Source organism: Myripristis murdjan, chromosome 18 (assembly GCF_902150065.1).
Source record: "Myripristis murdjan chromosome 18, fMyrMur1.1, whole genome shotgun sequence".
Lineage (NCBI taxonomy): Eukaryota > Metazoa > Chordata > Actinopteri > Holocentriformes > Holocentridae > Myripristis > Myripristis murdjan.
In genome coordinates, this window is record NC_043997.1 from 25,517,743 (window position 1) to 25,529,821 (window position 12,079).

General features: G+C 40.7%; 1 protein-coding gene across 4 annotated transcripts in view; it reads right to left on the reverse strand.

Annotated features, from left to right (window-relative positions):
* Positions 1-282: 282 nt before the first annotated feature.
* The window catches only part of dock11 (dedicator of cytokinesis 11), a 69,248-nt gene continuing 57,451 nt past the window's right edge, over positions 283-12,079 (reverse strand). For all 4 annotated transcript variants that reach the window (XM_030075827.1, XM_030075824.1, XM_030075825.1 and 1 more), the window contains 8 exons: positions 11,798-11,920; positions 10,541-10,654; positions 9,603-9,749; positions 8,908-9,118; positions 7,936-8,126; positions 6,911-7,011; positions 6,487-6,625; positions 283-1,927 (listed from right to left, as the gene is read on the reverse strand). In XM_030075827.1, coding sequence (XP_029931687.1) covers positions 1,838-1,927; positions 6,487-6,625; positions 6,911-7,011; positions 7,936-8,126; positions 8,908-9,118; positions 9,603-9,749; positions 10,541-10,654; positions 11,798-11,920 — 1,116 coding nt within the window. In that variant the 3' untranslated portion in view covers positions 283-1,837. The remainder of the gene's footprint in view (positions 1,928-6,486; positions 6,626-6,910; positions 7,012-7,935; positions 8,127-8,907; positions 9,119-9,602; positions 9,750-10,540; positions 10,655-11,797; positions 11,921-12,079) is intronic.

The following is a 12,079-nucleotide window of genomic DNA, read 5'->3' on the forward strand; positions in this document are numbered from 1 at the left end:
ATAGAGAGGGGGGTGATTAGTCAGTTGACATCACGCACTCCTTATCATGGGTGGTGTGCCTCCCCTCACGCACCGTGCATAGTCCAGGGTTATTCATAGAAATAAGAATAAAAATGAATGTGTGTGTATTTGTATAATCTGGTGTGTTTATTTGTATTTATGTTATTGGAGGGAAAGGCCGCAGGGCTCAAGAGGGGGGTGAGGGTGGCCGGTCTAGTGAAGTGCATTTTCAGGGATGGGGAGTAACAAATCATCCACCCTACAAATGATTTGATCAGCTGATGTGTTGCAAAACAACTTTTTAATAGAAAAAGAAAATGGCTTTACAAAGTATGTTTGACAGGCAGCTGCACTTCAGTATACAATGCGATACAAAATAAAATGCAAACACAACAACCAAGATACCTCATTGCAAGGATAATTTCTCTCTGCTTATGAGCCAGGTTTTGGACCAGACTCTGGTCCAAAAATGTTACAAATATACATACATACATACATACATACAAACATACACAGATACAGGGTTTCATTTACAGTGTGACAATAAATTATGTACATCTACATAATATTATTAATCTATCTGCTAATTTCAGTGTAGCACTTGTGAAATGCTGTGGGGGAAAAATACCAGCAAGTTGGTGAAGTTCTTATTACTTGAAATACAGGAGCCTTTTCCCAAGGCAGAGCACAAAGGCACTGGATCTTATCCCAGAAGAGAGGAGCTCTTCAATTACTTTGGAAAGCAAATGTGGTCGCAGTTTATCCGACCCAAAATCTCACCTTGTACTAATTTTAAAGGCCTAAACGTATAAAAAGAGCCCATACAGCATGTCAATACAATGATTGTTTTGAGGCTCTGATAAAGTATCTTATCATAATCATTTCAAGCACTTGATTTGCTCAAACACATTCCTATAGGCCAATGTTAACACTGATAGTTGTGGCATTTCAACTGAAGTACACCACTGCCAATCTGGTCTGTAAATCCTGATGACATCAAAAGTTGTCTTATGACTTTAAAAATGATCACTTTTATCATGGTTTTAAATCAACAAGTGGGATTTTTGCATTCATCCTTCTTAGTCTGCTACCCCAGCTCATTTGGCTTAAGAAAAATCCCTCAGTCTGGGAGGATCATAGCTGTGGCTTGTGTCATCAGTCCTGGCTACACACTGGTGTGCTGCTCCACTTGTTAGCCTAGCACAACACACACACAAAGACAATAGGAAGATGCTACTTTGAGTTCTTGATGTTGACATGAGACTGAACTACTTCTGGATAATGTCTGGAGTGGAAAAAGGTGGCCTGCATAGTTTTTTTTTTTTCTTTTCATTAAAACAGTCGAGTGTTTAAAAAAAAAAAAAAAGAGAGAGACAGCTTTAAGATCTCCCTCTGAAGAACAAGTCATTCCTGTTTGTCACCAAGGCAGAATACAAAGTGCAATGCAACCTAAAATGGCTCAGCATTCAACCTAACATGCTGACAGACAGTCGCTCTTGCTGCGATACATTCTTAACAAACACTGCTGCTGTGGTTTGATTATTATTGATACCCAAACACTGCAGTGTGATCCTCTGTCCCAAAGCAACTACATCCCTGCAAGGAGGGAGGGAAAGTACGCCTGAGCGGCATCTTCACGGTATTTTGGCAAAGCTTGGCTAGGGGTGATGCAGGACAGGGAAGTGCTTCACTTTTATTCAGTCATCCATATCTGGAAGTCTGCAGGCCTCTAGCTGGCACCGACGCAGCAGCTTCACTTTAGCTTCTCTGAGGTGATAGGAGGGGGCATTAGCAGCGGGCGGGACAGCTGGAGGGAAGGAGACGGGCAGGACGGAGGTCAGCCCAGGTCGGTGGACGTCCCGCTGATGGCACGAAACACGTGAAGGGAGTTTTGTAGAAGCGAACGCATCATATCCTCCTGATAGATCTGGGGTTAAAGTGGAAAACAACAGTGAGAGTTAGTGCCAAAACTAATAGAGGGACAATAAATGACTACTGCTGAGTGGAAGCAAATCATAAAAAGCATGAGAAAAGGCTATGACGTTTATCACTGTCTTCAATTTCTGTGAGCAATTATCATTATTTGTTTTGATTCTTTTCTTGTAACCAGATGTCATTTCATCCTTGTTATTTGACCTTTATTTACTTGTGGCATTGTTACTATTTTAATACTGTTTAATTGTGTAACTTTGTAACTGCTGTGTTGAAAAGACCTATGGAAATTCAATCACTATTTCTAACAACAAAGACTTCAGTCACATACAGAACATGTAACAGATGTACAGTGTAAAGAAAGAAAAGAAAGACAGAAAGCAAAGAGAAAATAAGCATCTGTTAACCACTATGTGGAGGGCAGGCCCAAACAGAAAAAATAAAAGTGGCAGAAACAGTAGGGCAATAACAGCAATGAAAGCAACAACGTGAATGAGCTGAAACAGTTCAGACCAGGAGAGAACAAGCGGAGTGGCCCTCTGATATTTGAGGAAGGAGGGATTGGCTAACTGCCTTGTGATCTCTCACTTCCACATTGTCTTACGCGGTGACCCTCAGACCCTGCAAACCACGACCTCTCTCAGTCCCAGCAGCGCTCTGTGCACAATATGTTTTTAATGCACCTCGAGATCATCTCCGTAACGCTGCTGCTGCTGACTGCCTGCAGACAGAGTTAGTACTTACGTCCGATAAACATGTAAAGTGAAAGCGTACAGTCAACTGTTGCATGTGAGGTCCTCTGTCTCTGGACCATGTGCCTCATATGTTTTGGGAACGCTTAAGTTGTTTAGTTGAGATAACCCTCAGCTACACTTGGCATCCGGCCACTGAGAAAAGGAAATGCCACTGTCCATTGATTTGTACAACACACTGAAGAAGAGCTTGCTGTGTATTAAATGACTCTTTTTCCCCTTCCCACTACAAGCTGGATACTGCAGTCCAGCAGCCTATCAGTCCACTCTGTTGTTACAGGACTGTTCCGCAGTAAATCGCTCCATTAGTCATTGGTGGCTTGTTCCTGCATGTGTGTGTGTGTGTGTGTGTGTGCCCCAGCCACAATAAGTGATTTCTGTAATGCTGCAGTTGTCCCAAAGTGTGTGCGGACAGCTGTAATTTTACTGGCAGGCCTATTTGTTAAGCAGTTTAAAGACTATTTGTGTCACAGAAAGGAAAGATGTTAAATGTTAAACATGGTAATAATATATTGCATTAAACAGAGTTGTTGTTTTTTTCCCCACCAAAAAGGTTTGGTGTGTTTTTATGCATGTGTCAAATGATCCAAAGTTTCAGCTATCCAAAATATCTTTGTTCCTGATGGCTTTGGATAATCGAGGTTCGACTATACTGCGATTCGATAGTGTGAGATGATGGACAAAGTTAAGGACTTTTTGGTTATACATTTATTGTAATTAAAATATAAAGGTGAGAAACATAAATTTTTTAATGAAATAATTAACTAAATAAATTAAAATAAATAAACTTAAAATGAAACTTAAATAAAATAAAAATAAAAATGAAAATAAAAATTAAATAATAAGGATGTCATATATGAATGTATTTTCTGCATATTTTTAGGCAGCTAACATATTGTAATTTGATTTGTTTTCATTTTAATTTCATGTTTTTTTCTATTTTTTTTAAATGTAATTATTATTAATCAATTTATTTCATTTGATTAATTAAGGACAAAATATCGGTTCAGGGTCAGCATGGCGATATAAAAAATAATCGCAATTTGTAGCTGAATGCATTTTTTTTTTTTATCCCTCAATATCCCCCTTACGTACTGAGGCAAATGAACTACTTTACATCATCTAATGCTCATTTATATACTCACTGAAAATTTCCACATTCAGTGCTGTCAGTCTTCTGTGTTGGGTTGCACAATCGCTAATGGTGCTCTGTTTCTCGGTCATAATTTCAAAGTGCACACGACTTTCACACTTTATGGGACATGCTGATTGGTTATCAAGCAGTTTGCTGAGGAGTAAATGATCTGGAGGCAGGCTTGGTGTTGTACACACTGAAGGTGAAATTGAAAGCCTGACTCTGTTACTGTTTCACCTGAATAAACACCACCATACAAACACAAATCTTTTTTTCATTGGACGCTGTGGTCCTCTGAGGAACTCCAGCTGGGTTTCGCAGAAATGAATGGTGCAACGTCAAAGTCTGAACATGTAAAGGCAACATGTCCACTGATGATTATCTTGAGCATTGGCATTACCTTACACATATTACACTCACTTATTTACTTCCACACACACACACACACACACACACACACACACACACACACACACACAACTCACACTGACAGATTTTCGTAAGAGTGATGAGTAAGGAGGTATATTGAAACTCAGTATACCTCAGTACATTTAATTTGTTGTGGAATGCTTTGCCAAAATCAGATAATATTCACGGAAATGACCTGCCTGTATTGGCCTGTATTTATTTTATTTATTTTCATGTGTAGTCATTTAAAATTAGCAAATGTGGAGCAACAGAAACTGATGTTGCTGGCAACAATATACACAGAGGAATGATGCCTGAAATACAGCAAAGTACAAAGCTGATAATTTCCGATTTACAAGAACAGAGAAATCCTTTTTTTCCAGATTCATACAAGCCAAAATGGCATTCATCCACTGAACCTCTGAGGGAAGACGGAACATGGGAATTGAGCCAAATACGCTACACAGCTCATGTAGTTTAGACTGGCTGAGGAAGAGAGGTTTTAAGAACAAGTGAAGCAGAGTAATCATTTTAACAGTTTCAGGTTTGCCACTGAAAATTTTCTGCGTCCAATTTTTTTAAAATAATCATCTGTAATGTGTGAAAGAATTTTATTATTCAAGCATGATTAATGTTTAATGCACTGATACATCTAGTATTATTCTTTGGAAATCATTATATGCTATGTGTTTTTTACTCATTGAACTCAGTACATGTGGGTCTGCTTGGAATGATGACCTGAAAAAGCCAAAAACAAACCAAAGACACAGCACTCTAACAGAGAGACTAGGAAAAGTCAAAGGAATTGTGTGCTCATATTCACAGTCATATATTTATTTATGTTTATCATTAAAATCACGTAACCATTTTTATTCCATACTCATGCATCTGAGGATTTCTGCAAGTGTTGAACTAATCCCCACTGTTTCTGGCAAAACCGCTCAGACATTATATTCGCCCCTTTGCATTTTATGACCTAATAGGGTTTTTGTTTGTGCAGCAACAGCTTTAACCATCTGGAATGTTACTTAACCAAAGTAATATGTAATCAGAGTCTGATCCAGTGTTGACCACCATGAGTGATGTTCTGGATAAATCCCAACTCTGTCAGATCAGGCCGCTGAATGTCTGCCAAAATCTTTTGAAAACTTATCGAACATGCTTCTACAGGCTTTTGGCAATTTGACGCACAAAATAAAAAACAAAACAAAACAAAAAACAAATACTGAGCAACATACACAAACATGTTACCTTGTTTTCCTTAAAGCTTAAGGCCAGCACAGTGGGAAGAAAAAGAGTTAAAGAGTTAGGCAGGCAGTGTCAACTTACTGTATTCACAGTGAAAGCAGAGAGGACAGAGAAAACTGGAACCAAACAACAAAAGAAAACTGTTTTGGCACACTGTGCTCACACATTGCGTGTGTGTGTGGGTGTGTGTGTGTGTGTGTGTGTGTGTGTGTGTGTGTGTGTGGGTGTGGGTGTTTATGAAATGCCAGGGGCATGCTGCCTCTTGCCAACAGCCTCATAATGTTGCAGTAATTTCCTAAAAGTCTTATAAGAGTCTTAAAACACACAAAGGGAATGTAAGACAGATCACATGGCTAATTATGACTTTTCTCCTTTGTCACTCTTTGCAGAGTCACTACAAATCTAAGAATGATGGATTTAGGAGCTTGTTTGGACCATTATATCTGACACCGATTATCTCTCACAAGGAAGTGCTCAAGTGACACTGAAATTTTGAGAGATGCCTTAGAAAGATATGAATGTGTCTCGACTCATTAAGATCCTGAGCTCAACAATACCACATATTTTTAGACAATGGGAGTCAGGAATGCGTTGCTGACAGCTTCAACTAATTGACAGTGGCTATTGGGTGCTTAGGAGGTGTCTTCAATGAGTTTGCTCATGTCTGTTTTTACATGTATTGGTATGTATCATGGAACCTTAGTGGGAAAAAAGTTTCTTATCATGATAAAAGGACAAAGTGCAACTATCAGTTCCTGTCTGGAGTTCTATTACTCTAACAAACAAACTCATGAATCAGTCCAGTGCCATTAACCTCCATTCGCAGCCTGAGCCCGTTTTTACATGTCTGCCTTGCCCAAGTTTCATGACGGCATCCCGCTCTTAGGGGATCATCTTTCTCAGTTTCTGTAAAAATCTTTCCTGGCGGGATGCCTACCCGCTGTGACTTGGGCATGCTCAAGCACCAGCTCTCCTCTCTCTCTCTAAATGCTGTGTGAACATGACGTTTACCTGTTCATGGATAATGTCCGACAGCTCCTTGACCATGTCTTTGAAGTTGGCCTTCAGGCCCTCATGGTACTCAAACTGGTCCTCCTTGATCAGACGCTCATTGATGTCCAGAGCCATGCTGCATGCCTGGACAAAACGCCTGCAATTATAATAAAATGATAAGCTTTACATATGGAGAAGGCAGGTAAAGACGAAAAAGGAATAAGAGGCAAATGGATGGACAATAACAGGCAACAGATGTTAGTATAGCTGGATGGATGTGCACACATGCACAACACACAGGCATATGCACTAATGCAAGCACTCACCACACAAAATATATTCATAAATTATATATGGCAAGTGATTTTAAATTCTACTAGTTAGTGAGTGAAGTTAGTGAGTCAAACAACAAGACGAAACAACAAGTGCATTTTATGTGTACCTGAAAATCTCCTTCAGGTCTTTAGCTTTCTTGTTGCCAGACTGGTTGGATTTACTGTCAACCAAGAATGCCCTGGCATAGGCCATGGGACCTGCATTCACCTGGAGCCAAAAACATGTCCACATTGTCAGTCACACACTCATACACAAGTCAACACTGGCACCAACTTGCATTCTCAGGGTCTGCTTGACTTTGGAATAACACTAGTTACTCAAAAGTTACCTTGTTTAAACATAATGTGTCATTCCACACATATTTATGGTCTGTCTCTGTGTTAGTAACAATCTGCCAGAGGAGATCAGGCTTGCTGAGTCATTCCCCCATTTTATTAATCTTTTAAAATGGACATCTTTTCACAAAAGCTTTTCATATGCCATATTTGCTTTATTTTCTCTTCCTTTTATGCAACATTTCTGCCCTGTTTGAACTGTTAACATTGAATTGTAATGCAACTGTTGGATAAAAAGAAAGGCACATGCCCACAGTTCCGTCAGCACGTCTAACAAAGATAAAGGTGATAAACACATCTGACGCAAAAAGGTGGAGCAACAGCTTAATCTCTGTCCAGCATTAGTGAAAAATGCAGATATGTGTGTGGCAGACTTTTTGTAGCAGCCATTGTGATGTGAAACAGCAGGTAAACATGGGTGTTACTAATGACATTAATGAAGGCTGGGTTCCATTTAAATGCACCAGAGTCTTTCCAGGGAGCCAGCATGAACAACAGCAGAACCCCTGGCTCTGTTAGACCTGAATGGAACAGAACCTTCATGAACATTAGTAACACCTGTGTTTACCTGCTATTAAATTACTCAATGAAGTAAAGCTCCAAGGCTGTCTTTACTCGCAGAGACGCTGCAGACAGTTTCTCTTCATAATTTAAGTCTAGTCACAGAAAACGACACAAATCTGGTTTAGCAACAACAAACAGTGAGTTGTAAAGCTGCCATTCAGCTGGTGCTGGCACAGTTTTTTCTGTTTTCATTTGTTGTTTTTTTTCCACAGGGTGTGGCTACAGCCTCTACCTGCACAGAGACACAGCCTTGCAGTTTGAGCTGCAGCTGGATCATGTCCACCTCCTGGCTGGAGCAGAGCTTAGTGAGCTCAGCCGTGCGTGCCCGCATCTCGTCTATAGCCACGTCCACCGGCTTCAGCTCCACCTGCTTCTCCCCCACCACCTCCACACGCTTTTTCACATAGGGGAAGGTGTTGGAGGCTGCAGTGCACAAGGCAGACGTGCAACACCGAGTGGTTTAAAGTGTGAGAGGGAGAGAGAGAGAGAGAGAGAGAGAGAGAGAGAGAGAGACAGTTGATCTCTCATTAGAGCACATAAAACACAGGAGTGACAGGCAACTTTGCAAAAGCTCATCTCAGGTGATGCTTGTGTAGCAGAAGCTCAAGAGACAGGTGCTACCTGCAATTTTTCCATCGTGACGACACTAATAGACCATATGAAAACTTTTGTTGACAACACAATATTGTTGGGCCGTGTTGCTGGAGGGACTCAAAGCTGCCACCAGCTACGGTTACCAGCTGTTTTATGTTTATTATCATTGAGTCAGGGATCAAAGTCCATCATTTGTTTACTGCACATGGTCATGTATAAAAGTGTATTGGACTCAGAGGTTCAACAGAATTGAAAAGCAGCCCACTGATTTGCCCAAGACAAACAATGACGTCAGATGGCAGAGAAAAACAATTAACCCTTTTTTTTTGTTTGTTCATGTGACGTGTGTCTTTGTGGATTAATGGACAACTAATCCCGCACGGTTACTGATATGATACTCGTGATGAAGGGATTTTCTCTTGACATTAGACACTGTGTTGTGCTTTTCTATGCGGCAAAATGAGGTACAGTATGTCAGAGAACAAAAACAGGAAAATCTTTCTCTTTAAAAAACAAACAAACAAAACAAAACAAAATCTGTCCCTTCACATGACAACTAAGTGAAATTTATCCCTCCTAGAATGTGTGTGTGATTGTGTGTCCTTCATACTTGTTAGCACGGTCCTCCTCTTGCACTGCTCCTCCACCCCGCCGTGCTTTTTGCCCGTCAGTGTGTATGGTGTCTCGAACACAAAGCGGCTGATGTTGTGGCACTTCTCAAAGTCCGTCTTCTTCTCTGGTGCTTCCTTTTCCTCAAAGTATGGCTTGACAAAGGTCACCTGGACATAGGCAAACTTGGGGTCCAGATCTTTGGGGTTGACCTGTGGGAAAACAACCGAGGTTAATAAATCACGCTATCATACTATCATCATCATCAATCATACTGTGTGAGCTTCCAATCAGATAACACTCCAATGCTTTGCAAAGGAATAACGATTAAAATACTATCCAAAAGCAACCGGTTAAACTTTTCCTCATCCTTTTGTGGTTCTAAAACATCAACTGTTTCCAGAGTTTGGCTGCTACTGCACATGCTCCCTCAGCAACCTCCCCTGACTCTTTAACAGACATGTTTGAGTTTCCACCGCCAGCACAGTAACAGCAGGCAGTGAAATCACACCGGCTTGGACAAATTATGTTTTCTCAATAAATATAAGAGTGAGGCTGCGATGGCAAATGGCTTGTTTTCATTCCTGAGCTGGAAGAGCAAGCTGCAAGCTGCTGTGTGAAGTAGAAATCTCATATCAAGGCTAATTATTCTCAACATCTTCCATCCTCTCTCCTCCAGCTGTTTGTTTGTGGCACCTTGTTGGAGTCCTGAATTATCCTGACGTTTTCTGCCCCGAATTTTTCTCCGTAGAGAGTGAGCAGCCGCTGAGAGATTTCAGACAGGCCCGTGAGCTTGGGCTCCTTGTAAATGTATTCCTTCCCATCCTCCTCCTCGAAGAAACCCTGTGCAAAAGACACACATTCACACTGATGCAAATCTGTAAAATCCGTGAATTCTTCTCAAAACTCAAAAAGTGAAAATATCTGCCACTTGCTTCCAATGCAAACAAACTTCATGTACTTATTTCTCTATACCAGAGGAGCAATCTAACTGAATCTGCCTTGTTTGAAGGCACTCACAGTTGTATACAGAAAATCTGATTTAGCACCAGAACAGGTGAAATTTCGAACTTGGTACTAGACTAATGTTTGGTTAAGATACACAAGAGGGCAGGTTGCAGTCTAACACATAGAACAACTTGTATTTTTGTTGATACAGCTGCATTACTGGAATGTGTCTTCCCTGTACAAATAGTTCTTAAATAAAAGGCCCCAGAGAGTAATCATACAACCATTTATGCACCTCAACAGAACTGCAGAAATTCCATTTATGCACCTAAACAGAACTGCAGAAACTCTGCAGAAATTCTGCTCCTGGTTACATCAAGACAGAGGCATGGGAAAGGCCTGCCCTCAGAAATAGGAAGAGTGCATGCACTGTATTTCAAATCCCTCAGTGGGGCTTCATGGAGGAACACAAGCTAATCTCCGTCTCCGAGAGAATGCGGAAGAGGTAATTAGAGGTCCAAAACACAAATGACTGAGGTATGGGAAGTGCTGTATGATCCGAACTAACAACACCAGAGAAAATATTAGTGACAAAAATGAGCATGCATCATGGTATTCTCTACAGTCATTTCCTTGTACAGCATAACTTGAACTAATGGTTCTTCTGTTCAAAACTGTGAGGTCACCTGTCCATAGAAGGCCACCCGGAAGTAGGTCCCAAGCAGCCTGCGGCCCGACTGCATCACTTCCATGATCTTATTGTACGCCCTGTGCAGGGTATCATATAGACGGCTCAGTTTCTGGAAAGAAAAGAAACGTGATTCAGAGGGGATCAGATTTTGCCAACCTAAAGAAAAACTACTGTAAATCATTAAATTCCTTAACTTCTCCAAAAACATATCAGATTCTTGACATATTCTGCTGAGACACACGTGTAACCCTTGTGTGCATGTCACTAATGACATCAGAATACAGAGCCAGCCAGAGGCAGTGACTGGCTGCAGGAAGTGTATTATCTCAATCCAGGATACTTGAATTCATATAAACACATGCAGTCACAGGAGCATTTCCTTTGGCCTTGAAATGTAAATTCCTGTGGATTTTCCTGTGTATAAATATGCACATGCATGTATACAAATACACCAGCAAAACATATGTACATTTGCACTGGTGTGCCATACACACAAGAGGAGATTTCTGTCACCTTTGTCAACACGTGGACCAAAGGTGTTACAAATTAAGATGTGTCTTCACATTAATCATGTTGCTTTCTGTTGCAAAGACAATGTTTCTATTTCTACCACCCTCCCCTTCCTGAGAGCACTCCCTTTGTTTTGAGGGTGAATGTATGACAACAACAGGTCTTGATAATGGCAAATATGCATTTACACACCGTATGGAAATATGGAATTCAAACAATCAAATTAAAAATCAATTAAAAAGGTAGAATAAAGCTTGTGAAGCATAACGGTTCATGTTTTATGTTGTACAGTAGTCTCCCTTTGCGTTGGCAAGCGATCTATCAGATTTTCCGCACAGAACAAGGGCTGCCAGCTTCCTCAGCAACGATCTTGTTTGTTTCTGGTGCTTAAACCTTTGTTTCTAAATTAGTGTGGCATTGATTTATTCGTATCAAACTCCTTCACATAAAACACCACACACAATGCGGAGCTTTCAATGCCAAAGTATTTATCAAGACTTGGAAGCCAAGGACTATGCAAGCTTACCCGTGAGTGGAAAATCAATGGGATAAACTTCCCACAGCAGTGTTTACAATGTTCAGGGAATGTACTCCATAAACCAAGGTCCTTAAAAGGATTTGATTACGTGAGCTTCATAACCATAAGGACTTGTATTAATCACTCTACAAGGAAAGGACAGAAACAGTAGCTTGCCATCAAAACACTCCACTGTCACTGGGTGTTTTGATGGCACTGTAGTACCTCAAACTCATGGCGTTTCTCATAGATGGGAATGATGAGTTTGGCGATATGCGTGATGAGCTCATAGCGCTCAGCTTTCCATAATGCCTCCACACACACTTCAAGGTGTTCAACCAAGACTTCCTAAAATGGGGTAAGAAAGAAATACGTCTCTTTTTAGTGTCAGGTGACCAGACAAACAAAAAAGACACTGTGTACACATGGAAATATTGTAACTGATAGTTGTTCTCATAGTCTCATCAGGTTGCGACACCTCAGTGTGTTGGTCAATAATTGCACAAT